This window comes from Mustela nivalis (assembly GCF_964662115.1).
Source record: "Mustela nivalis genome assembly, chromosome: 7".
Lineage (NCBI taxonomy): Eukaryota > Metazoa > Chordata > Mammalia > Carnivora > Mustelidae > Mustela > Mustela nivalis.
The window spans coordinates 107,498,118-107,524,784 of NC_139026.1; the positions used below are offsets into that span (position 1 = coordinate 107,498,118).

Consider the following 26,667-nt stretch of genomic DNA (forward strand, 5'->3'; position numbering starts at 1 on the left):
CATTTTACATTGTACTCAGAGCACACACACAATTGTAACAAAACAATACTTCTCCTATTGCGAGCAATATACTCTGACATTTCTCACACTACTTTATTCTATCCTATTTCGTTCAGCCAAAAAATGCTGACCACAACGCACCAAAGGATGGCAACCTGTAATGTGAAAAAACACCGGCTTGGGAGTGTGCAGAATCGAGAGCAGAAGGGGTAAAATTGGTCCAAGATACAATTCTGGTTGTGGTCTGGCTCCTAAACTTGCACCAGATTTCGAATGTCTGTTGTCTCATAGACAAAGTATTTGGGGGGAAAAAGGGACCAAGGCCTACGAAACCACACAATACTTAAAGAACATGGCAAAATGAGGAAGTGCTAACCTGGCTTCTTTGATAAACAGAAGAAAATCATCTCAGGGTTGTGGGAAAAGTGAAGACCAGAGTGTAAAATGTCTGGAAAGACCGTCTTCAAAAGCAAAACACTGGGCCATTCCTGTAATCACCATGGATACCAAAGACTTAGAGCTGTGCCAGGGGAGATGGAGCCTGGAATGGGGGAGAGCCCTTAACTCATTGCTCCACTGGCCCGAAAGCCTGCTTTCGTTACAAGCGTTGGAGCCATATAAAAGACCTGTGCTCCTGGCTCACAAACATACTTGTTTGTCACACAAGGAGAATGGGGAGCTCCAGAGGGGAGGGAGAGGTCCCTCATATGTGGAATGAGGTTGGGGTCCTATAATCCTGCCGATGTGACGGGTAAGGTACACGAAGAAATGAACAGAAGGCCAACTCGTCTCTCCTTTCACTGAGAAGACCAAGAAGGCTACAATTCACAGCCCCCCTAGGATGGCTGCCATCCTTCCATGTCCCTCTGTGATGTTTGCTTCCTATTCTGCCAGCACCATGGATACCTGGGAGGTGAGGTGGGGGGGTTCAGGAGGCTCCTTTTTCAGCTAAGAGGGCAAGTCCGGTTAGGTGGGATCGTGGAGGCTTGCAGGAGCACACTGGGGTGGCTGGTCCGGATGGTAGAGGGTCTGGTGAAGCAGGGCACGGACGGCTGGGACATCATCAGGATCTGAGGACAGGAAAGGGGTGGGTCAGAGGTTGGGGATCTCCTGGGCACCTGGCACAGGGCTGCCCCAGCTGCGAGCCCTCCTGGGACTCACCCACGCCCAGCTCCTGCAGGAGGTTCTGGAACTCTGGCTCAGCCTCCAGCAGTTTCAGCAGATTGGTCGATTCCATCCGCTCAAGCTGCACCTCCCAGTAGACGTAGATCTTCTGGTTGAACGTGACATACACGAGGCAGGGGCTGTTGCGGCCCTCCTTGCAGGCATAGAGGCCTGGGGGTGTGGGGGGTGGGACGGAGGTCAGGGGGTTCCAGTCCCAGTGGGGAAGGGCAGAGCCTATGACGCAGACCTTGGAGTCAGCCATTCCCACCCTCCCATAGACGGCAGGCCAAAAACCAAAGGCCCTCTTTCTATTCTCTCTATAGTGGGAACTCAGAAAAATAGGTAAAATAGGGGGCACTTGAGTGGCTCAATAGTTAAGTGGCTGCCTTCGGTTCAGGTCATGATCCCAGAGTCCTGGGATCGAGCCCCGCATCAGGTTCTTTGCTCAGTAAGAAGCCTGCTTCTCCCACTCCCCCTGCTTGTGTGCTCTCTCTCTCGCTGTGTCTCTCTCTGTCAAACAAAATCTTAACAACAACAACAAAAAAAAACCACGTAAAATATGTGGCCTATTTCAGACATGGAAAAGTACCAGGCAGAATAGCACCCTAAAAGTGATAGCTGTTGATGTCCTCATCTGAGTGATGGCCCTGGAGGAATGAAGGGGAGTCTTGGTAGTCCAAGGGGTAGATGAGCAAAAAACAATCAGAAACTCAGGCTTCTCTTAGATGGCCACGATTCCTTCTTCAAAGGCATTTTAACCTTTCAGGACATTGGAGAATGAACCCCAGAGCACTGTGTAATTCTTAGTACTTCAGCAACCAAAGGTATCCCCATGTTCCCTGCAAGAGCCAGCGCTGCTTTTCAAGTCCCCGATTTGGAACCAATGCTCTAGAATGTTCCTCACCAAGTTCTGACACGCTCAGATGGGAAAGAACTTTGCAGTATGTTCACACATCCCAGACAGAGAGATGATAAGAACTCAGCCCATTCTTTTTTAAATTAGTCTCTCTCTCTTTTTTTTTTAAGGTTTTATTTATTTGACAGAGAGAGAGAGATAAGAACTCAGCCCATTCTTTTTTAAATTAGCCCTTCTTTTTTTTTAAGGTTTTATTTATTTGACGAGAGAGAGACAGAGAGAGCAAAGAAAGAGAGAATGAGTCAGGGAGTGGCAGGCAGAGAGAAAACAGACTTCCTGCTGAACAAGGAGCACAACATGGGATTCAATCTCAAGACCCTGGGATCATGACCTGAGCATAAGGCAGACGCTTAACTGAGCCACCCAGATGCTCCAAACTCAGCACATTCGTGAAGATAATCAGAGATAGGTCTATCACTCTCCTTTATTCCTTATTTAAAACTGTAAAGGGTGCTTGAATGGCTCAGTGGGTTCAGCGTCTGCCTTTGACTCAGGTCATGATCTCAGGGTCCTAGTATTGAGTCCTGCATTGGGCTCCTCGCTCAGCAGGGAGCCTGCTTCTCCCTCTGCCCCCACTCTGCTTGAGCTTAAAAAAAACCCCCAAAACAAAAAACCTGTACAGATGGCAACCTAGTACCCACCGTCACCCTCTAACACAAGTGCCAAAGAACTCATCTGTTTATGAAGACTCAAGTTAGGGGAGGTGGAGACAGTGGACACAAGGGTGGACAAGTGTGGTAAGAGAGGGGCCATGGGCCAGGGTCCCACCTGCACAGAAGGCTCGGATGTTCTCGTCCACCTGGAAGCGGACAACGGTGCGGTTGTGATCAATGATATATGTCTGTCCATCCCAGGCACAGGCCACCACCTCCTCATGCCCATTGCCCTGCAAAAGGCCAGAGACCAGGCTGCAGGGGTGACCAGCAGCTGCTGTGCCAAGAGCCCTCGTGATGGGGCCTGGGTGAAAAATGAAGGAGCAGCGCACCTGGCCCTGTGTGCTCAACAGCCAGTTGGGAAGAAAATGAGCCTAAGTTTCTTACTGACCTTGCTCCTCGCGTCTGTGGCCACACAGCCCACGGGGGCAACAATATTCCCAGTCTCCTACGGAGGAAGCTTCAGTCGATGGAAGTGAAGCCACTCACGCGAGGTCACGCAGCAGGGAAGGGAGACGGCATAGAATCAGGGCTCAAACCCGGCCTGGTCTCCCGGCTTTAAAGCCTTGGGCCTCTTCGCCTAACCATCACATGTGCACAAGTCTGGCCCCGCATACAGGCTGCAGGGGCCGCAGCCTTAGTAAAGAGGGGCTCAGACACAGACGAGAAAAAAATGATAGAAGGAGTGGGGGGCGAAGAATTCACTTCTGGACCCTAGTAACTTATTTCTCGTTAGACCCGTTATTGCTGCCAAACCACTGGTGCAGGCACTGTGCTGCCGGGAAGGGAACGGGGCTGAGCTCCGAGGGATACGGGCAGACAGACGCACTTGAGACGCAGTTAGAGTCCGTCTGAAGAGATGGAGAGGGAATTGAGAAGGGAGGATGTCTCGCTTAAATCTCATCTCTCCGTGTCAGGGAGGTAAGGCTGCTCCTCTCACCGTGACATCCAGTTTCTCCAGGGCGAAGAGCTGGTGATCCACCTGCACCGACCACAGCAGCTTGTCGGCTTCCTCCATCAGCTTCAGGGTCCCTGCGGGTGGAGGAGGGGAGGACAGGCAGGCCAGGGTGGGCATGAAGGACCCCTGAGCAGACCCCACATGCACGCAGCCCCCAACCCCAGCAGAAACTCACCATCCAGAGTGCAGAGGGCAAATAGGCCAGAGCCAGCCCTCTCAGCGGTGTGGCCTGTGGGTGCGACAGAAGGACGGGAAGAAGAAAAGGTGAAGGGCAAGGCAAGGTCAGAGGGTACAGAGGGAGGGGCGGTCCAAGGCAGGCAGAAAGGGAGGGCCCTGCAGCCCCCTTCTCCCAGGACTGATGCTGGCCCCTCCCCTCAGCTCCCTCTCACACCCCCAGCTCACCTTCACCTCGTCTGATGTTGCCAACGAGGTGGGTGGAGACGTTCTTGTTGTGGATGCGGCCAGAAGTCTGGTGCAACATGACATCTCGGGCAGCCAGGGTGTCCCTGTGTGGGGTGGAGGGGGATACTAAGTGGGGATCAGGAGAGCCTAGTTCTCCAGTACTTTTCTAGCCCCGATCTCTGTACGGGCTCCCAGGATGTGAATCAGCCTGGACACCGATCGCTGAGCCTTGTCTAGCCCGTGTGGCAAGTAGAAGAAAAGAGAGAGACAGAACTTCCAAGTTAGAATCTTGGAATCTCCTCCAGGTGCTACAAGGTGAAAGCCTAGGATTCCCTGGGTCCCCAAATAATCTTCTGTAGTGGGGGAAGAGGTGCCATGCCGGGACCCAGCTGAAGCAGCTCTGTCAACTACAGACCCATCTGCTGCCATGGAAATCCGGGAGCCCCTCTGGATTCCATGCACCCCACGCCGTCCACAGGCCTGCACCCTTACCTACTGCCCTCCAGGGCTCCCTCTGAGGTTGGGGGGGGCCCGGTGTCCTTGTTCCAGGTACACAGCAGAATGGCGTAAGCACAGCCCGGCTGAGATACCATCAGTTCTGGCACACCCAGGGGCCCGGGAGTCACCGAGAGACTGTCCACCTGCACCAGGGAACAGGGGCTGACAGAGGGCTGGGGCAGAAGTGGGACCCTGCAGAGAACAGGGGAGGGCGTGGGGTAGGGGCCCTGGAAACAGTGCCCCGGGCTTCAAGGGCAGGAGCAGGAGGAAGAATGCAAGTTCACAGGGCTCCTACTCGGTTCCATTCTCTCCATACAACCCACCTGCTCTCCACAGGCATACGTCCTATGGCCGTGCCGTAGAGCACATCACACCACCTGCACCCTCGTTACCCAGTGCTCCCCTCCCCTCTGGTTAGTCACTTGCCCCTCACACCCTGATCTGAAACTCTCTTCTTCGGATTTCTCTCAACAAGGACATGTTCTCTTTCTTCCACCCTAAACCCAGGCCCATGACTGTGCTCCCTTTCCTGGAGGGGGCCTCCTCCCTGCCCCCTGAGGCCCCTGAGCCCCACACTCAGCCTCTCACCTGACCCTCCAGCGTCCATTTCTTGAGGGACACCAGCTGTCCCATGGGATGCTCAGTGCCCTCGCCCAGATCTTCCCAGCGGAAAGCCCGGACCACGCGGTCTGTGTAACCTACCACCAGCTCGCAACGCCCATCTCCATCTGCAGATCCAGAAAGACAGATGCGTTTGAAGCCGAATGTGTAGTCACGAGCTTGCATCCTTCACATGTGTCCTCTCTGCTCCTCTGCTACCACCACCGCTATTGGCACTTTCACTCACCACAACCTCACACCTGATGTGAACCCGCAAGCACTGTGTCTGCACCTGCTCCCCTGCCTGCCTTTTGCATGGAACACTAACCACCCCCCCCCGCTGGACCCAACTGCTCCACGGGACCTATCACGGCTTCCCTCCTGCTGCTTCTGTCAGATACACAACCCGAGTGTCCCAAATCACGCCACATACCTCCCACGGCCTTCCGGGCAGCTTCCAGCCAGGACATCAAGCCCTGTATCTGTAGGGCTCACTCCCTTGCCACCTTCAGTGTCTGGCCAAATGTCACCTTCCCAGCAATGGCTTCCCCACCAGCTCCATTTAGAATTGGTACCTCTACTTCTCTGCCCTGACACTTGCTAGCCCCCTTACATGGTTTCTTTTCTCCATGGCACATCCGACCTTCTCATATAGGACTCCATTTTCTTACAGTGTTCTACACTGTTTCTCTTGTGCCCTTTCCCAGTAAGGGTCCAAGAAGGCAGTGACTTCTGTCTGTTTTTTTCACTGCTGCAGTCCCACTGCCTAGAACAACACCTAGTTTATAATGGGAGCTCAGTAACTCAACATAAAATGCATAATAACTGCACACATGAACGCTAACTACCTCCCCGAATCCCTTGAGATCAGCTCTACTACCCATTGACTCCTATTCCCCCGGCTGCTTGCAGACGGCCATGCCCACCGATGTCGCTGATCAGCATGACCTTGGTGTTGGCAGGGATATGCTGTTTGAACACTGGATGTTGCTCCTCTGCCGTCAGGCTCTCGTGGTGCCCAGAAGCATCCAGGGCCTTGGCAGGTGTCAGGTCACACAGGTGAAACCATCCTTCTGCACTCACCGCCACTACCAGGTTCTGGAAGAAACAGAGGCATGGGAGGGATGAGCTGGGGAGGGAAGTTGGGGCATGAGCCTCGTCACTAAAGCACAGAAGTGAGAGGGCTGAAGCCTTTAACTCTCGACTGGTTTCCACCAGGAGATGGGGGTCAATCTAGGTAAAGCCTTGGAGTTCTACCGAAGTCCCAACATCCCCTAGGGTTCTTACCTTTCCTTTATTACACACATCTCCGACCCCAACGCAAGTCAGCTGCAAAGAAAAGGGGAGACACACTGAGGGAGGCCAGTACTCCTTAAACTCCAGGAAACAAGGAGAGGTTTGCTACCAGTTTTCGCTGAAAACTTGTGCCCTGTGACCTACACTAATAGTTCACGCTAACGGAGTTCTTACGCGATGAGTTTGGTTCTACCCCAGACACCAACAGGAAGACCTAAAGTGGTAAAGATGGTCTGGGCTGAACAGAAGTTTCACATCAGGATAGCCAGTTTATTTCTAGACTTCTTCAAAGTCTTACCCCCCATTTTCTACTATATAAGCTCAGATGACCTCGGCAGCTTTGGAGTACTAAGGAAGCAACTCCACAACAGAAAATAAAAACCAGCCCAGAAGCTGGGAGCGCGTCGCCTGGTGGCTCCCCTCCCTGAATTGAATGAACCCCGAAAGAACTGCTGGGCTGAGGAGATGGTGAACTGGGGTCACACTGGTGGACTCCTGTGTGGCTCAGCCTTGACAGGAAGGATCCCTCTGCCCCTCAAACCCCAGGGAGTTGAACACTGACCATGCCCTGGCAGGAGCAGGTGAGCCACGGCCGGCTGTCATCATTCTTATACACGAACAGCTTCCCGCTGGTGTCCCCCACCACTAGTTCATTTAACTTCGAACAGGGAGAGAAGACAGGATTAGTTAGGATGGGATCTTAGGGAACCACCTCAAACTTTTCTCTACGGGGCCCCTCCTAGGGACGTCACAAGATCTCAATTTACATCTTCACTAACTTTTTAGTTAAAAAAAAAAAAAAAATCCTCTGCAACCAACAACAGCAGTTTCCTTAGAGTTTCTTTAATTCCCTGTAGGGGTGGGTGCGTGTCAGGGGAAGTTAGTAGAATGTGGCAATATAGAAATCTATGACCCTGGGGCACCTGGGTGGCTCAGTGGATTAAACCTCTGTCTTTGGCTCAGGTCATGATCTCAGGGTCCTGGGATGGAGCCCTGCATTGGGCTCTCTGCTCAGCAGGGAGCCCGCTTCTCTCTCTTTCTCTCTACCTACTTGTGATCTCTGTGTCAAATAAATAAATAAAATCTTAAAAAAGAGAGAGAGAGAGAAAGAAATCTATGACCCTTCCCATCCAGAAGTCTGACAACATAACAGCCCCAGGGGCTGCGTGCCTGACTATCAATGGTACATGTTTCGAAAACAACCCAAGATATTTAACTCTTGGAAAACTGAACTTCAGACCACGTATTTAATCGCACGCCAAAAGAGAAAACAAGGTCAGCTCTGGGGGTCCTCCTCCTTCTTGCAAGACTTTCTGATCACAGTGTGTATGAGCGCACGTGGAGCAGGTGGAGGTGCTGGAGGGGACAGCATGAGGGGTTTGCAGGCCTCAGCCTCCACGCTCTGGGCCTCTGGCGCCCTCAAGTGGTGGCCGAGCTCTTAGGAGGGGGCGCCCTGTACCAAGCCTCTTCTCTATTTGTATCTGGGTACTCCATTTTCCCAGAGGTTGCCAGAAGGCTGGCTACCTTTCCAGGGGCTATCAGTGAGAGCAAGGTAGCACCAAAACCCTTTTTCACAAATAGCTTCCTGATTTACCCTTGGGGGGGGGGGCGGGACCAGCTAATGCCTCTTTCCTATTCTCAAAACAGAGTGAACATTAGATTCTCAAGAGCTTTCATTCTAAAGGCAACACAGACATAACAGATCAACAGTAAGGAAGAGTTGAAAATGAACTGGTGTTTATTAATAATAATTTACTTGATTTGAATCTTTGATTTTTTAATTTTTTTAAAATTTTATTTATTTTATTTGAGATCACAAGTAGGCAGAGAGGCAGGCTGAGAGAGAGGGAGGAGGAAGCAGGCTCCCTGCTGAGCAGAGAGCCGGATGCGGGGCTCAATCCCAGGACCCCGGGATCATGACCTGAGCCGAAGGCAGAGGCTTTAAACCACTGAGCCACCCAGGCACCCCTCTTTGATTTTTTTTTTAAATAGTTACGGGAGTTTCTGGTGGGAACATTTGATCACAGAAGCATAAAGTAAGTGTTTTTTACATTAAACTCTCTCCACCGCATGTTTCCATTACGTCTGCCCCAGAGGACTTGCGCAGACACACAGGACAGCAGCTGCGTGGCACAGAGGCTCAGTGTGGCTACCTGGATTTGAATCCCGCTGCCTATGCTTAAAGTTTCTCATCTATAAAACAAGGATCATAAGGCTATCTACCGCATAAGGTTGTTGCGAGAATCGAGCTAACAGCACAAGGCCTTTATAACAGTGACTAGCATAGTGTGAGCACTAACACCAGGTGGTTTTCAGCCTCTAGTTAAATCCCTCCAAGGCCAGGGACCCTACAATCCATTCTTTTTAATTCATTCATGCAGCAAATGCTGTAGTCCATAAGAGGGCCCCAATAAAGGTTTACTTAATGGACTAATAAAAAAAAAAAGGTTTTGGAGGAGGTGCCTGGGTGGATCAGCTGGTTAAGCATCTGCCTTTGGCTTGAGTCATGATCCCTGGGTCGGGGGTGGGTGGGATGGTAGATCCTGGGATTGCGTCTGTACTGCTCAGTGGGAAGTCTGTTTCTCCGCCTGCCATCTGCCCCCTGCCCCCAGCTCATGCTCACTCTCTCTCTCAAATAAATAAATAAAATCTTTAAAAATAAATAAATAAGTTTTTAGAAGTTTTATTTTTAAGAAACAAAGAAAAATCAGGATGAAAGAGAATGCTCAGCCAGTCCTTGAGTTCGCAGGTAAAGCTAGACAATGAGTTAGGGGTACAAAGATAAATGCTGCAGACTCCCTGCTGCACCTCACCGTTTCACAAGGGCACAGACACAGAAATAAAATAAAAACACGGTGCAGTAGGTAGAGTGAGCAAATAGATGTGACCCAGCCAGGCAATGACAGGCAATGACATGAGGTAATGGCTGGTCTCCTGGAAGGGGACATTTCTAAAGTGGCCCATCTGCTTTCCTGGAGTTATAATGCTTCCCAGCAGTTCCTCTTCTCTGTGGCTGATCCTGGCTCTGGCTTCTGGAGATCACTTACTAACACTAACGCCAGATGAAGAGGGCCATCGCCAGAAATACTCAAGGAGAGAGGCGGCAAGGTCTTTGATCTGCTGCAGCCTTCCAGTAGCCAGGCTTTTGTGGGCAGTCCAAGAGGGTGTGCATTCTATTTCTGCCTTCCCCTCCCTGCAACTTACCAGGAAATAAATTAGTTTTCAAAGAACTTTAGGCTATTGATTTATCAGGATGAAATAAGTCGTTTTCCTGCCCCAGATCTCCGAATGGTAGCCTGGGGAACCAGTAACAGAATTTCTATCCACACTCATGCAGGCTGAATGTACCACATACAATCACTAGGCAACTATCTCAACTATTGCCCTTCTTTCAGTTATATTTATCAATAACCAGCAAAGCCCTTCAAACTGCTTCCAGAGACATAATCACATTTGCTTTCCATAACTGCCTTCATTTATTCAACAAACATTTGATGAGTGCCTACTATGTGCCAGGCACTATTCTAAGTGTTGGGAATATAGCAGTGAAAAAACAAAAATTTCCCATCCTAGGGTGGCTGGGGGATGGACATTGGGGAGGGGAGGTGCTATGGTGAGTGCTGTGAAATATGTAAACCTGATGATTCCCAGACTGTACCCCTGGGGCAAACAATACATTATATGTTTAAAAAAAAATTTCCTACTCTTATGAAACTAACAACTCAGATTAAAACAAAACAAAACAAAACGGTAGTACAATATATCTAATATTGCATAACTAAGTGTATTAGTGCAATCCACTTAGAAAAGTTCAATTTCCAAAAAAAGCTGATGTTGTGAAGCTATGAAAAAAGCATGTTTTTTCCCTTTTAAACAAAAAGGAAAATCAGATAACACAGAAAATAATGCACATCTAAAGTCACTCTGTTAATTTATTATTTGAAAATCTCTCTTGATTTTCTCATAAAATTGTAATGCCTGGCATATGAAGAAATGTGAAAACCCAGAAAACAATATAAATTTATGAGAATAACTCCTTCCTCCAGGGAAGAGAGCCAAAAGAGGCCTCATAAAATATCTTCTCTATCAAAACACAAAGGGGGGGGCATGTTTTAGGCCTTGTTTTTTTCCAAAGAGAGCACAGAACAGTTAGGGGGGTGAGAATAAGTAAGGAGGCAGAATAGGGAGATGGATCAGAGGGTAGGACAGGATGGCAATACGGTGCTTTGCATTAAAAATATGAAATAATGGGGGCGCCTGGGTGGCTCAGTGGGTTGAGTCTCTGCTTTCGCCTTGGGTCCTCGCCTCGGGGTCCTGGGATCGAGCCCCAAGCTGGGCTCTCTGCTCGGGGAAGGGCCTGCTTCCCCCCTCTCTGCCTACTCGTGATATTTCTCTATCAAATAAATACATAAAATTTTTAAAAAACATATGAAAAAATGAATGAAAACATAGTCTGCTAAAAAGAGCATCTCACACCAGCAACAGCTCCTTTGATGCTCCACGCCAAAACTCTACATATTTTAATCACTGCCCCTCCTTACATTTTGTCATTCTTGTGACCATCACCCCACCTAAGGGCTGGGACTGTCTAGTTCATTTTGGAATTCCCAGAATATAGCACAGCCCTTGGCACGCGATGGGCAGCTGAATAAGTATTTGCGGAAAAACAAGCAAATATTAACAACGCTAATAGATGCGTTTCTGTATTAACTCACTTAAACAACGAGGAAAACAACGATTGGGGAGAGATGAAACAGTAGATGTAAATTGCTTTTGTAATTCAACCAAGGTGCAGCGCCTTCAAGTTGCCAGGCCCTTGTGTTCTACGGAGCAGGCTAGAGAAACCCTGCCAGGCTGGGGCCCGCAGAGACAGAAAAGTACAGCACAACTGTGCAACCCAGCCTAAGGGGCACGTGTCAGAGCAGCAAAGGCACGCTGCAAGCTGATTTTTGAGGCTTCGGAAGGTAAAATGACTTGAGAGGTGATGTCCCTGGAGAAGGCATCACGACAGAAGCAATGAACCAGGACCTCTGGCCACCAGCTTACCAGGCTCCCACTGTGAAGAAGTTACTAACTTAGGCAAAGCATCAGTTATGTATGCCCCTAAAAGAACACCAGACCAGGGAACCCGAGCAATTCGATCCCGACGTTCAGCAGGAAACCCCCCCGGAAGCTCTCCCCTAGCCCCCAACGCTCTCCCCTAGCCCCCGACTTCCACCGCCCCAGCCCCACCGCGCAGGCGCAACGCGCACGCCCACGCCGCGGGCGGCTCCTCTACTTCCCCGGCCCGCCCCACCCGGAACGGAGCTGCAGAGCCCGGCCGCGTCTCGCAGTGCGCATGCACTGACCGTGTCGTTATCGACGTCTCCGAGGCAGATCGCGTGCGGGAAGAGGCTCCCACTAAATTCCAGAGCGACGCGCTGCACGTAGCTAACCGACCTCATCGCGCTTTCAAGGGCCGAGGGACCGGGGAACCCCGCTAAATGTTCCCCGAACCCCTTCCGAGCGGAAGGCCGGCCAACGCGGAAAGTTACGTCACCGCCCGAGCCTCCAATAGCGGCCTTCGTCGCTTAATCTTAAAGAGGAGGTGGGTCTTCTGAGCCCTCTGGGCGTGGGGGCGGGCTTACCCAGCTACGGATGTGAGTGACAGGGGCCTGAGCCACTCCTGTCCTCCAGAGCTCCACAGGGCAGGGGTAGGCCTACCCCGACGGGGGCAGATCTGTTCCCCAGGCAACGGGCTCTCCGGGGCTTGACCCGATAACCTTGACCTCTTCTTTTATTGCCCTAGTGATGAAGATTCCCAGCCATCAGACTAAACCAGAGAATCATAGTAATCGTAATTACGGACAACTGTATGCTTTCCAACAGTTTTTGTTGTTGTTGTTTTGTTTTGTTTTTGTTTTTGTTTTAATGATATAGTTAGCGGTTAGGAAACCTGGAAACAATATAGTGAATTGAACCGGTATTTGGAAGAACAAATTAGAATGAATAGAAAATACCAAGTGACTCTCGAGTAGTAATTATCCTTTCTGTGAAATCTTTGTTTCAATCGTGTATATTTGTATATGTATATTTTATATACTGACTTATGTGAAAAAGGATTTTTAAATGGTGTGTGTAGGCTTTTGTGGTCAGTAGTTTGAAAACCACTGGCAGCGAAGCACATTTCGTATATATTGTTTCATGTAATCAGCACAACCCTGGGTGCTTGTATTATTATTAAGGGTTTTGGATGAGAAAAACAGGTTCAGCAAGATTAAGTAACAAAATAGAAAGTTGTAGAGCTGGGGCACAAACCAAGATCGTTTGATCCAAAACCCCAGCTCCTTTCTATCATTTATGCCACAGTTCCTAGGAAAGTCCTCAGGCTGGAGGTCAGGGTTGCTGAAATTTTGGATCTGCTCTACCCTGTGCCCTCCTACTCCAGACAAAGCCGTTGCCTCCTTGCCTCAGTGGCCTTACTCTGTAGTATAAATGGGACATCACCATCATTCGTGGTTGGCCTCTTAGGAAAACTTTTCGTGCTGAATCAAGTCCAGTCTTTCTTTGGGGTGCCTCATCAATCAGGGCATCAGAAGTCTAAGAGTTGTAAAATTTTTTAGGTGTTCAATACATTTTAAATTTTAGGTCTGCAGGTCGAGGCCAGTTTATGCACGGTTTTTCAGGAGTCCATGTTGTGAAAATAAGGATATCCACCTCTCCCCTGGGGGAGGCTGGACTAGGGGAGGGTCCTGCTTTCTCTGTCTGAACATAGTGGGAGAAGGCACTGGAGGCCGGGACCGTTTTGCTTGGGGGTTGGGTGGCGGAGGGCACATTTTATCCCAGAGGTCCCAGTGGACCTGACAGCCAGGTAAGATGAGAACAAGGAACATCAAACAGAACGGTAAACAGGAAGCTGTCCAGACAAATATTGGGATCTGCACATTCGCTCAAGTTTCTGGTTTTGGTGGCATACTGTGGGCCAGGCCAGGCCCATTCAAAGGCTCTGTGTCATACGGGTATACTGGTGCTTTCTATCTCCGATCTCATGGAGGGGTTGCATGCAACCTTATCCTGCTCTACCACATCTTTGTCCTCTATTCTAGCTCACACTTTGAGCTTCAGCATAGATTTTAAGGGATGGAGACAAAAAAGCCAACTTAAAAATGTTTACCTCTAGAGACACCTGTGCAGCTTAGTCATTAGGCATCTACCTTTGGCTCAGGTCGTGGTCCCAGGGTCCTGGGATCGAACCCCTGCATCAGGCTCCCTGCTCAGCAAGGAAGCCTACATCTCCCTTTCCCATTCCCCCTGCTTGTATTCCCTCTCTCACTTTGTCTCTCTCTGCCAAAAAAATAAATATTTTTAAAAAAATGTTTACCTTTAAATGTAAAGTCAAATTGTTACTGAATTCTGTTTCTTTTCAATGTTATTTCTGTTGTTTTCTCTTTTTCCAGTATTTTGAATGAAATTATAAAATAAATAAATAAGTGAATTCATAAATAACCCAGGACAAAATAGACGAGGACGACCCATCTTCTGCCACTAAGTGTCCTCACCTCCTCCAGTTCTCTGAATTCATACCCTGGCCTAGAATTTCAGTGCCTTAGTTTGATCTTCTTCAGTGGTTGCATTTCTTGTACTTGACTCTTCTGGGCCAGGGGTTGCCTGTTAATGTTTGTCCTGTAGGTCCTGTCATGATGACATAATGTCATATGACAATTTGGATACCATACCTTTTGGGTTTTGTCAAGAGAACCCAATAAATTTTGAAAGGGAGCTCCAAAAAATACAACAGGAATCCAATCTTTCTATTCTTCCCACCTTGCATCAATTAACTTTAACTGCATTATGTGTTATGTTACATTCTTCGTAAGTGGAACACACTAGGCATCCCAGAGCTGTGTGGACAGATGCCAGGCTCCACAAGAACACTCTTGTTTTTGGCCCTTCCTAATGGAATGGTTGGTGGGTCTCCACTGACACCATCTCTAGAGCTTGTCTTTTTTAAGCCAAGCACTCTTTGAACATGGGTGTTGGCTTAGTCTCCAAAACAGCCTCATCAGGCCATCTTCTTCGTTAGATGACATGGGTAAAGTTGTGTGAGTCGCAGATTCTTTTTTTTTTTTTTTTTAAAGATTGTATTTATTTCACAGAGAGAGAGAGAGATCACAAGTAGGCAGGCAGAGAGAGGGGAAGCAGGCTCCCCGCTGAGCAGAGAGCCCCATGCAGTGCTCGATCCCGGGACCCTGAGATCATGACCTCAGCCAAAGGCAGAGGCTCAACCCACTGAGCCACCCAGGCGCCCCTGGGTGGCATATTCTTTACAGACCAGCCAAACAACAGCTTCATTTGAAACCTGCTATGGGAAGGGAGGGAGGTGTTAAGTGGGAAGCATTTCCAGGGAGATTCTTTGTCCATTTCTTCCTCCAAGAGTAGATAGAGGGGTCTAAGTTCTGTCTGCCTAGGATGGCTAAGCAAGAAACAAGAGCTTTAAGACTTTCTACACCTGGGGCCCAGAGCCACTCAGCATCTTCGGCGCCGGGCCTAGCTTCCTAATGGGTTGAGACTTCATTCCCCTTCCCTCTCTAAGCTACAGTGTACCTTAGCATACTAAAGGTCCCACAAAGTCCCCAAGTACAGAAACCTGTTTCTCAGACTTCCTTGACCCAGAAATTAGGCAGAATGACACTGTGGGCAGCCCTGCTCTGAGTGAAATGCTGTTATTCAGAGCACTCCTTTTGAGGCCCACTGGCTTCCTCACACGTCTGGCTATGTCACAAAGCACTGCCCACTCTGGGAAGCTTTGATCCTAGAGCCTGTCCGGGTTGTTCATCTGGCTTTCTTTTGTTTTAAAAGACTTAAGTAATCTCTACACCCAACTTGGGGCTGAACTCAACAACCCGGAGATCAAGAGTCACATGCTGTACTGACTGAGGCAGCCAGGCGCCCCGGGATGGCTGGCTGTTTACTGGCTCGTTAACTGAAGGGGAAGGCTAGTCCTTCACTGTTTCATGAGGAAACAAAGGATGATGAAAATGGCTCAGAACTAGATAGAGGTGGTGGTCGTACAACGACATAATGGGACTAAATCCCACTGCGTTGTCCATAGTAAAATAGTTAATTTTATGTGAATTCCACCTCAATAAAAAAAATACAAATAATTTTATGTGTGAAGCACTAATGACAGTTGGAACCTACAGCCTTGCGGGGCGGGGCACAGGATAGGACCAGCACCCTCATCTAGCCAGGGAAGTCTGCAAGTTCATTAAGGAGTTTTTTTCTTCATTGTCCCTCCTCAGAACCACTTTGTGACTTTCATTCTTACTTTGCCTCCCAAATTGGGATCCTTAGTATTGTTCATTACATGCTAAACGAGGGTTTATTATGATCCTGAGATTTTGATTGAGGTCAGTGGTAGTGCGTTCAAGTTATCTGAGGTTGGCAAGCAGCTGGGGAACTACAGCCAGAAAATAGCAATAATGATTTCCAGAAAGAGGACAAGTTCTTTTACGTAGAATCTCTTGACTTTAGCTTTATTCAGCACTGCCGTTAGCCCCTTTTCATTTCAACTTCAGTATGTCCTAAGGTTCTGAGATGCCCTAGATTTGGAAAGGGAAGAAACACAGCAGACAGAAGAGGGATTCCACTCTTAAATGAAGGGAGATGCACACTCCCTGCCACCCACCCCAACTTGATACTGTGGCTGGTATAGAAGGGGGTCAAGCTTTTCACTGCTGGTGGAAGGCAGGCAGGGCCAGGCCCCACAGGGTCTTGTGGACCTCAGTATGGGTTCTGGGATGGGAAGTCATCAATGGGTTTTAAGCTGTTGGACAGGAGACCTGGCTGGAGGCCTCTGGTGATGTTGGGGAGGGGCTGCTAGAACGGAGATGGGAAAGACTTGGGAGATCGAATTTATAGAACTTGTCATGAGGATCAGCACTAGGACAAGATGAACCCAATCTGAAAATGTCCAAATCTGCAGTAACAGCTAGCAGTATATTGGTTGCTACCCGTTTCCCTTATCCAAGCACATTCTCAACCCAGGAGGATTTTGAGTGTTGGTGAGGAAATGTTCAACTGACAAGGCTATGAACTTGAGCATGGTCCAGAGCAGAGTGGAAGTACGTGACAGGTCTGGTTTTAATCCTGAAGACTTCTGGCCCCTTAAATAAAACATCTTGACGGTATGGCTTTAATGTTACACCAACCAAGGCTTATCCAGCTCCAGGATTCTATGGAAGTGTGTGTTTTAAATTCCTGGAATCCCACAGAAGCTGGAAGGAACCTTAGAAGTGTGTTTTGTCCGCTCCCCTGTTCTTGCAGCTAAGGAAATATGCTCAGCTTGCCCAAGGTCACATGAGCCTCCCAGCAAGTTTATATTTGTTCCAGCTTGCTCATATTCCAGGCAGACCCCTCTTTAACTTGAGCCTTGTTCTCCTCATCTGCGAAGTAGGGGTGTTAACTCCTTCATAGGACGGTTCCAGGTACTAAGGTTAATTCACACAAGGCTCTTGGTTGAATCCCAGGCTCACATCCTAGGTAAGCGGCTGTCGTTGGCTGCAGGGGCAAGACAGATCTTTGAAGTACGAGCAAGACCCAGATGTGCAGGACTGTGTGAGCTCAAGAGCCTGAGTGGGCAATGGACTGAACCAAATCTTAGTTCTGGTTCACACACCAGCCATGGTGTAGGACGAGGTGCAACTCTGACACAAATTCATCTTCCTCAGCAAAAGCATGGAGAAATGTCTTCTGGAACTGTACAGAGATGTGGGCTGACAGACTACCTCTTCCACCAGGCAGAAAGGACAGCTCTCACAGGAGGGAAGACGGCTGAGACCCCAGAGCGAGCCTCTAGCCTATGGCTATGATCATCCAGAGAAAACACTAGCTAGACTTATGCCTCCTTGGCTTCTCCCAGAGCCCTGAAGTGCCTATAGGAGCCAAAGGTCAACACACCGAAGTACAAGCTCTTCTCTATGAAGGCCTTGAGGCAAGCTGGAAAGCAGGCCCGAGTGAGTGCCAAAGCTCCCTGGCCTGGAGGTGGTTCTTCTGTAACTGTGTGAAAGGTGTCTAATTGGAGGATTGCTCATGGGGATTTTTACCTTAAGAAACCGAGAAAGCTCATGTTTTTGGCTAGATTACATGCCTCTACTCGATCAGTTAGGTGGTCGACCAATCTGTCCCAAAGACAAGTGGTCCCAGTATTTTACATGTTTGTGTTTGCCGCTTCCTTGGTGTTAGGAAAGAAAAGGAAAGCTAAGAAAAGCCGCCTGGCTGCAGAGGGGCACTGGGAACCTGTGGGAGGCTGAAGGCATCACCCTGCTGAGGCCTGCGTGCTGGCCACGCTCACAGGCTTCATCAGCCACCACGCTCCAGCCAGGGCTGGGGAGGAGGGGAGGCCACTCCCTCAGTTTTGTCCCCCACGTGTAAGCCACCATGCCCACCCTCGAGGCCAGACAGAAAGGGCTGCCCAATACCCAGGTTTGAGTTCCACTTTATTGCTCAAGCACAGAACTTGAGGTAAGCCTGGACCTTCAGCAACGTGCAGAGAAGAGGCTGAGGGGTTTGGGGACACGACCTGGCTGAGAAGGGAAACTGATCCAAAGGGAAATACTGGTGGGGGGGACAGGGGGTGGTCATCAGGACACCAGAAGACAGCTCAGCTATACCATCGAGGGTGGGGATGGGAACAGAGAGCAGTAACGGGCATAGCAGTGGTTTTTCCCATGCCCCTAGCACCCACATGGAGGCCTCGTGTTTGGGAACGGACCGGCAGGAGGGAAGGATGAGGAAATGGCTGCCTGGGAGTCTCCCTCTCCACCCTGGTTTCACATCAGAGCCCACGTAGCATCCCTACCACTCACTCCCTTCTACCATTTGAAAAATAGACACAGCGAACAGAAGCAGCAAAATAAATTAACGTTCTGATGAGTGTGCGTGTGGATGGACATTTGTTCACATGTAATGGAGGATGGGGGAAGGGACGAGGGGGTGACACCACCTAAAACGATCCCCCAGCCTATTCCTTTCCCCCTTCCCCCAAAGCCACCATCTAACCAGGTAGAAAAATAAAGGTCTAATTCACTCAAAATTCTTCAGTTTTTACAAAACTAACAGGGTGGAAGAGGGAAGGGAGCAAGGGAGGCAGGCAGCCGCGGGAGGAGGGCTGGGCAGAGGCTATGCTTCTGTCTCCACCTGAGGCTGGCTCCCTGCCACTTCGTTCTTCTGCTCCTCCTTCATCTCTGCGTCAGCAGGATGGTCTCCTGCGGCTTCTGCTGCCTTGGCCTGGGAGAAGGGAGAGGAAGGGGCTCAGTTCCAGTTCTCATCTGGCCCAGGCCTCTGAGGAGAAAGGGGATTTTCGCTCCACGTCCCCACTCCCACTTGCCAGCACAGAGCCAAGGTAGTGACGAGCCGCGTGCATGTACCACGCGGGTACCACGCGGATACCACGTCAACTCCGGACCACGCACACTCATCCCCTGAAGAAAAGATGCGCACTGGAACGCCGACACAGCCAACTCCCTCTCCAGGTGTGTCCTAAAGACACACACACAAGTAGACACTTAAACTATCCCTTAGTGCGATTCTACTTAGAACCGTACTCGTCCAACATGGTAGCGAGGACCACGTGTGACTCCTGAGCACTTAACAATTAGGCCAAACGGATGTTTTCTAAGTACAAAGTAATACGGTAGAATTCTGGAGACCAACTTAGGTCTGAAAGATGAGGAACAATCTGAAAACATTACATGTTGCAGTATTTAGACACCTTGGGTCAACTAAGTATTAAAATTAACCTTACTTGTTCACTTGGTTGTTTTAGCACGGATACTCAGAAAACTGAAAATCACTGTACAGTTTGTGTTCGGTTTCTGTTCAACAGTGCTGGTCTTGAACACTGGAGACTAACAGGGACTGGGATACGGTAGGCCATGTGCTTTACTATGGGACTCCAGCAGCACAGTGAAGAGCATGAGAGCTGTCGATGTAAGACAGTCTTGCAGGAATGATATGAAAAGAGTATAATGTACAGAACTAGCAGGACATGTTGCCTTTTATTAGGGAAGAGGAAGAAGACTGTCTACTTGTGCATGTGCATCGTTTACTGGAATCATCTGAACACTGGACACAGCCAACCACTTCTGGGTGGTGGGAGAGAGGCTTCTTATTATATATTGTTTTGTGCGGTTTCAACAGTATGAGGTAATTATATTACCTATTTAAACACAGGCTTTTAAAACCTACTTTTTTTTTTTTTTAAAGACTTGGGTTTTGAACAGGCACACAGAACAGAGTTTGGGAGGCACACCCAGCACAACAAACTCCTCACCTGTAGGGCTCTCGAGGGGGGTTTTTAGCTGTGATCAAGGGAACCATGTCCCACCCCCAACACCATAGTGGTTTCTGCCAACGGGACATACATGTCACTGCTCCAGGGACAAGGGCAGCACCGGGTGTCCAGGCGTGGCAGGCACAACCAGAGGCGAGGAGCCACAACAGCTGGGTCAGGCACCAGGACAAGGCAGCGCCTTTTCTCCAATCTGTCCCTACTGTCCCCCTCTGGAGCCTTACCTTGCTCTCCTCCTCGGCCAGCCTCTCAAACATGTTGGCATAGAGCTTCTTCTCCCGCGCAAGCTGCTTGCGGATCCGCTGCTGGCAGATGGCCAGCTGGGCCTTGGCGGCTTTGTTGCTGGGGTAGAGCTGCAGGACCTTCTGGAAGTCAGCTCGTGCCAAGTCAAAGTCATTCACCGCCAGGTGGGCCTCTCCGCGGCGGAAAAGGCCCTTCTCGTTGTTGCTGTCCAGTTCCAGGGCCTAAGGACACAGGAAGCAACAGGGAGACCTGAGCCCCTGTGGCCTCTCTGGCCGAGACAGGGTTCCAGAGGCAGTGCTGAGAGGTCAGGCAGAACACACACCGCCGGCTCCACCTCAGGAAGGGGTCTTGGGGCATGACATGGGAAAGACCAAGGTCTAGGAAGGAACCGTTCGTCCTGGGCTTTCGATGAAAGACAAGACCCAATACAACATTTCCATTCTCTCCAGAATAAAGCAGGTACTCAGGAGAGCCCGGCTAGGAACCAAAGGAATTGCTGTAGCTGTTCTTCCCTGCCTGTGGCTCCTCGACCTCCATGTCAGCTGCCTTCTACCACGAAAGCCAAGGTGCTGGCTTCTTGAAGCCCCTCCCTCTGGGGCCCTTCACCTCCAGGCTCCCACTGGTCCCACTTGCTACCCTATCCCTACCTGAGTCACCCAGGCCATTTCAGACCCGCTGGCAGCTTACCCAGCTGAGCCTGTGAATGTTGCTCCCCAACCCTCTTGGGAAGGGCCTCACCTTGTTACAGCTCTCAATGGCCGCGGAGAAGGCCTGTAGTTTCAGGTGACACATGGCCAGGTTGAGGTGGGAGGCCAGCCGAAGGGCCTGGGCCTTCTGGGCATCCTCGTTAGAGAAACTGGACTCATATTCCAGCCAGGAGACAATCTTCTTGTACTGCAGTAAAGCTTGCTTGTACTTGCCTTCCTAAAAGGGAGGGAGGCTCAGGCACTGGGCTGTCATCCTCGGTAGCTATCAGGGACACATGGCCGTGAGGGAGGCCTGCCTCCCCTGCACACCACCACTGGTAGGACCAGCCAGCTCCCATATGCTGGGTGAAGACTGTAGGTGCTCCCTGTGCTGTTCTGGGGAGTGTCCTCAGGACCCCAATGCTGGCTCACCTTGAAGTACACGGTGCCCCGCTCTTTCACTATGGTGCTCTGCTCCAGCTTCTCCTCGGAGTTCATCTCCCAAGACTCCTTGGCCTGCCGTACCCCAAGGGAGAAACAAAGTCATCAGCTATCCCGAGCTGTGTCCTGGGACCTGACTTCAGGACGGAGAGGACCTTGAGCAAACTCACCTTCTCGAAACTCTTGAGGTGTACTTCATATTTCAGCTCAGCATTCGGCGGTATCTGGAACTTTTCCTTCCCCACGTTACCAAAAGCATAGCTGTTGGGGGGGAGAAAAAAAACCAACAAAACTAGGTTACTGTGGCCACGTTTAACCTGCTCTACGCTGAAAAGGCTTCCTGTCCTTTTCCTGCAAGGCACCTCCCTATCCCCTGAGATTTGGTTCAAATATTTCCTGTTGGGCAAAATCTTCCCTGACCTCTTCACACAATTAGTTGGTCTCTTAGCATCTTCCATATCCTTCTAACTCATACTAACACTGGAATGATGACTAATTTACTAATTACTAAAGTCCCTGGAAGGCGGGAATAATGTCTTTTGAATACCTCGGAATTTCCAGCCCCCCCCCCGCCCCCGTCTGGCACATAACAGATGGGTTTCAATCAATATCATGAGTGACGGAGTATGTTTAGTAGGAGACAACAATTTTGACCCTGGTAGAGGAGGAGACCTGGAGTGGCCAGAACTGAAAAAAATGAGCCTATGATTCCAGACGTGGCCAGTTGTGACCACGTCCCAAACACGGAGATCACGTGCGTGCCAGACTCACAGGGACTGCCACTGAGGCTGTGGGGGTGGGTGAGCGCACACAGAAGAACAGAGTCAAGTGCCTAGTTACACAACTATTCACTGTGGACATGTAGATCTCTGACCTTGCGTCACCCACCAGCTCTACAAAGTGTCCACTCCTTACCTGGGCTTGAGGTACACAACGGAATGTTCTCCTTTTTCCATGCGCTGAATGGCTTTCTCCAGCCCACAAGGCAGGTCCAGGCTCTCCCCCTCGCCAACCTCAAAGCGGAGCTCCCGCCGGTCAAACATCTGGTCCTTGTAGTACCCTTCCAGTGCAACTGGCATGAGAAGGAGGCAGTATGCCAGGGATGTGAGTAGGCAAGGGGCTGAGGAAGGAGGCCACTGCAGCCTCCCTCCATGACCTCACCACTGCATGCCTGAGGTGCCCTTGTTGTATTATCAGAACTAGAGGCATGTTAGGAAGGTACGGTCCTATCCCTCAGTTCTCAGATGAGCTACTCAGATCAGAAAAGGAAGTGACCTGCCCAAAGCCACCCAGGGACTAAGTACCAGAATCGGAATCGGAACAAACTGTACTGTCTCACCCTCCACGATGGCACCCTCGTTGGGCCTGGCATAGCCTTCGCCCCGAGTCCGTATTCTCCGGATGATCCCCCCATCTTCTTCTTCTGTCAGGTCCTCTCCTCTAAACTCAAACAACTCCACCTGTGGGACGGGACGCAAGATGACACGATGCCTTTCAGCATTACCCTATCAGCCAAAGAGTCCCCGGTCAGTGCCAGACCAGGCCTGAGCACAAGGGCAGCCAAACCAAGACTGGACAAAGTGGCACTTCTGGTAAGTTCCGGGAGAGCTCTAGTCTCAACTTTGGTAGCAGTGGGCAGGTCACAGAGTCTGCTGACCTCGGAAGATCAATCTTCTTACTAGCTGCTCCCCCAGGAAGGACATGCTCCAGCCAGGCCTAACCCAGCCGTCTCACAAGGCCAATCTGGTAGGCGGTGGAAATGACCCAGCAACTTTCAACATTCTCCAAGCATCCACTACAGGAGGGCTCAGACACTCTGATCCTGAATGGTGTCAAGTTCCCCTTCTCAGTGAAGGCTTTCCTCACCCCCTCAACCCATGGGGGGCATTCTTTTTCCTCCTTCGATCTCTGAAGCACTGACGTTCTATACTGTCATTTATAACCATACAGATTCTGACCTTCTGACTCCTCTCAGTCAAAATTATAACCCATCTCCGGGCAGTTCGTGAAATACAACAGGCCTCAACCCTTACCCCGCTTCAAGTCTGGGGAAGGGTTTGTGGCCACCTCTCTTCCCCTGAAATCTCCGCCAGCAGCCGCTTTCTGGCAACAGTAGGCTCTGTGAACAGCAGAGCCAGCTGCCCTCTCCAGGTCCCTTCCTCCCCTAAGGCCAGGCCCTTAGCCTTGGCTACATTGTCTCTAAGCGGCAGGAAGTGCTGGAGGGCAGCCAGGCCCCGGGCTGAGATCAGCCTGGCTCTTTGCCTTGCTCTCTGTGCCTGGACACTCACCTCAAACACAAGCGTGGCATTGGGGGGGATTTTTGGAGGGCTGCCTGCCGAACCGTAGGCATACTCTGGTTTGCAGGTGATGTGGCACACCTCTCCCACCTTCATGGTTGCTACAGCAATATCCCAAGCCTTGATGACCTCCCCTGTAGGTACAGAAAGCAAACCGGTCCTGCTTGACAGGGATCAGACCCCCGGCTCAGAGAGCAGCTCCAGGGACCTTCATCAGACCACACTCACGGGGAAGCTATATACTCTTAGGAAACGAGACCAGGGAGGTAGAGGACCTGGTTGCAGTAAGCACTGTCAGGTCTCAGACCTCTTTATAAAAGACTCAACCCTGGAACACAGGAGTTCTAGGAACAAGATAATCCACCCCCGAAGAAAATTTGAGGTGTTCAGAGGTGATCAGGGAAGGTGAGATAGAGATCAATATGGTTCCAAAAAGGAAAAGAAAAAAAAGAGCTATCGGAGGGTTAATTCATGGATTCTAAGAGACTGCTCCTCACGCTTCTGAGAATACGGTTTCTGCTTGTGACAGCTTACACCCTCCTCAGGACTAATGCTACCAATCCACTAACCGTGGACCTACCTTTGCCCAGGTCAAAGGAGAATTTGTCCTTGCGGTCCAGACTGGAGTCAAACTTGGTGCCATCTAACAGCCAGCCAGTGTAGTGGACAAAGACACGGTCCCCAATCATGGGCGTCTCTGTGCCGGTGCCCTCTCGCTTGATGACCTGGGAGGAAAGCAGAGAAGATGAGTGTACCCAGGTGTGGGGGCAGAAAGAGGCCCCGAAGCTGTTTGCACACCTCTGATGGAAACGGGGACTTTTCTGCTTCCTTGGAAGCAAAAGGACCAAGCCTCAAATGATTCCAATGTGAGGTTTGGCTAGATGCCAACAGACACCCCCACTGACTGCTCTCTTCCATCTTTCTTGAGGTGCAACAGGACTTGGTTTAAAAGCTAGAGACGAAAGACCCAAGCTCAAGTTTTTGCTGTATGTTCTCGCACAAGTCAAGCTCTCTAGACCTTATTTGTAAACCAGTAATAATAACCTCTATCAGGGTTGGAGAATTAAATTGGCAGAAAGCTGAAGATGATTATTATCAGCAGCAAAGGGGGAAGCAGTTATGTTAAGTTTCCTCATTCTTCCTAAATGCTGGTGGTCATTAGGTCTGGATCTGGTTTGTGGATAAGAAAAGAATTAAGAATATGAGTAACAAAACAGAAATAGCAACAGCGCAGAAGAGGTTCAGAAAGTACCAGGTCACTGATGAGCATAGGGGAGCTCACTCAGGCCCTAAAAAACTCTGGCTTGGGGCATGAACATTTCTGACTGGTAGGCTACTTAAGTCTTTTGAGGGCTGGAGCATTTCTCAGGAATTTCAACAAGCTCTGCTTCTCTTCTGAACTTTATAAAAAGTGACAAGGAGACTCTGTGGGTCAACTGGTAGGTATGTGGTTACCTACAGGACAGAATGGACAGAGGACTCGAGGAGTAGAAAGGCAAAAGGGAAGGAGTGGAAGATTAAAGAAGAAAGGACCCTTCTGGGAATAATAACCTTGTAGAAATCTCCAGGGAGCTGGAGAGATTAGGAGAAGCCACATGCCCCCTGAAGAATAGCTTAAGACGCTAAGATCTGGGACAAAATTAGGACCGTTTCTGGACCAGATAAGGGCTCCCCGAGGTCTCTAGCTCTGCACAGGCCTCTCTCTCTCTCTCTCTCTCACACACACACACACACACACACACACACACACACACACACACACACGTGTGGAACGGAGTGGAGCCAGGGTAAAAAGAACACTGGATGAGGAAGAGGCATGAAATCCAGCCTAGGATTTCGCCATCCTGCACTCTGCAGAACCTGCTCGGAAGCACCATCAGTCGTCCCGACCAGGTCAAGACGCCCTGCCCCTTCGCTTCGCTTCTACGAGGCTCCCAGCAAAATACCTCCTCCCGGCCCCACACCCCTTTGCCCCAACTCACGAGGGGGAGGGCGAGGTGGGAGGGGGAACTACAAGTCCCGGCATGCACCGCTCCCTGGTTTTCCCGGGGCGGGGGAAGGGGGGCCAGCATGGCTGAGCGGGTGACCTAGCTGGGTCCACCCGGCCTTTAGGAAGGGGGTCACCAAGGGGACGAAGGGCACCAGAACCTCTCTCGCAGCCCGGCCCCGGGCGCCAAGTCGTACAAAGGCCTCTGGGTCAGGAAATCACTGTGGTGGCCCGCTTCAGGTCCTAGCTAATGTTTAACCGCCCGGGGAAGCGGAGTGCTCGCCGCACGGCCGGCGAGGGCCGCCAGGGACTTCCCGGCTGGGGCCCGCGGGGAAGGCGCTGGCGGCCCAGCCCGGGTCGCGGGGTCGGGGAGAGGTGACGTGAGGGAGGGGCGGCGTCGGGGCGGGAGTGGGCCCCTGCCGGCTCCAGCCTGGGTGCACGCCGCCCGGGCCCCCTAGCTGCAGCTCGCGTGCTGCGGCGCGGCCCCGCCCCTCCCTCCGCGCTGCACCGCGCACGCCGGAGTTGGCGCCGCAGTCCCGGGCCCGGGCGCCGCAGGGGCTAGGGGGCCGGGGCCTCCGCCGGACCGCGGGTGCCCCAAGGGGCCGGAGAATGCCCGCGGGGAGGCCCGCGCACCCAGGCCGCCCCCTGCAAAAGTGTGGCGGCCCTTCCACCCCCGAACGACGCAGCCGGGTCCAGGAGGACGATGCAACCGGCCGCCGGCCGCACGCCGGGCTCAACGACCCGCCCGGACGCTGCAGAAGCGGCCCGGGGCTCCCCAGCTCGGCGGGAGGTCGGCTGCGAGGGGCGCCTGCGCCGCCGCCCTTACCTTCAGCACGCCTTCGTCTTGCTTGGGGCTGATGTCCACCCCCTCGAGGGGCAGCGGCGCCGACTGCGCCCCGCTCTCGGTCGCCTTCATCTCCTCGGCGGTCATCGCCGCTCGGTGCGCCGTTTACTCCGGGAGCCAGGCACTGGGCGCGAGCCAAGCCCTCTCGGCCGGGCCTCTCTGCACGGCTGTGCGGGCGGGAGGGCACTGGGGCTGCCGCCCAGCTGTGAACCGGTCGAAGGCTTGAGCACCTCTGCCGCCCAGCGCGCTCGCAGCCCGCGGCCGATGGGGCGCGGGAGCTGGAGGAGGTGGGTAATGAGCGGCCGCGGGGAGCGATTGGTCCCACCCCGCCGCGGAGGGAGGGGCTGGGAGG

General features: G+C 51.2%; 2 protein-coding genes and 1 long non-coding RNA gene across 4 annotated transcripts; 1 reads left to right on the forward strand and 2 right to left on the reverse strand.

The window, feature by feature from the left end:
* Positions 1-69: 69 nt before the first annotated feature.
* On the reverse strand, positions 70-11,988 carry ITFG2 (integrin alpha FG-GAP repeat containing 2). Of its 2 annotated transcripts, none has more exons than XM_082738112.1 (12): positions 11,836-11,988; positions 7,050-7,145; positions 6,479-6,520; positions 6,118-6,289; positions 5,180-5,319; positions 4,586-4,734; positions 4,100-4,197; positions 3,867-3,920; positions 3,674-3,765; positions 2,849-2,966; positions 1,162-1,335; positions 70-1,070 (listed from the first exon to the last, which is right to left on the reverse strand). In XM_082738112.1, the coding sequence occupies exons 1-12, from the start codon at positions 11,929-11,931 to the stop codon at positions 967-969; spliced, it is 1,335 nt and encodes a 444-aa protein (XP_082594238.1). In that variant the 5' UTR covers positions 11,932-11,988; the 3' UTR covers positions 70-966. The 2 variants fall into 2 exon arrangements, with proteins under 2 accessions (XP_082594238.1, XP_082594237.1); XM_082738111.1 differs by having other exon boundaries at positions 4,094-4,197; positions 11,836-11,967.
* LOC309868340 lies at positions 11,782-18,400 on the forward strand. The gene is made up of 2 exons (XR_014313645.1): positions 11,782-12,074; positions 17,009-18,400. It is a non-coding gene; the product is annotated as an uncharacterized lncRNA (long non-coding RNA).
* On the reverse strand, positions 17,946-26,638 carry FKBP4 (FKBP prolyl isomerase 4). Its single transcript, XM_082738110.1, has 10 exons — positions 26,298-26,638; positions 24,065-24,209; positions 23,476-23,618; positions 22,527-22,647; positions 22,103-22,259; positions 21,358-21,448; positions 21,179-21,262; positions 20,799-20,984; positions 20,042-20,281; positions 17,946-18,754 (listed from the first exon to the last, which is right to left on the reverse strand). Exons 1-10 carry the CDS (start codon positions 26,400-26,402, stop codon positions 18,647-18,649), a joined length of 1,380 nt encoding a protein of 459 aa, XP_082594236.1. The 5' UTR covers positions 26,403-26,638; the 3' UTR covers positions 17,946-18,646.
* Between the last annotated feature and the right edge of the window lie 29 nt (positions 26,639-26,667).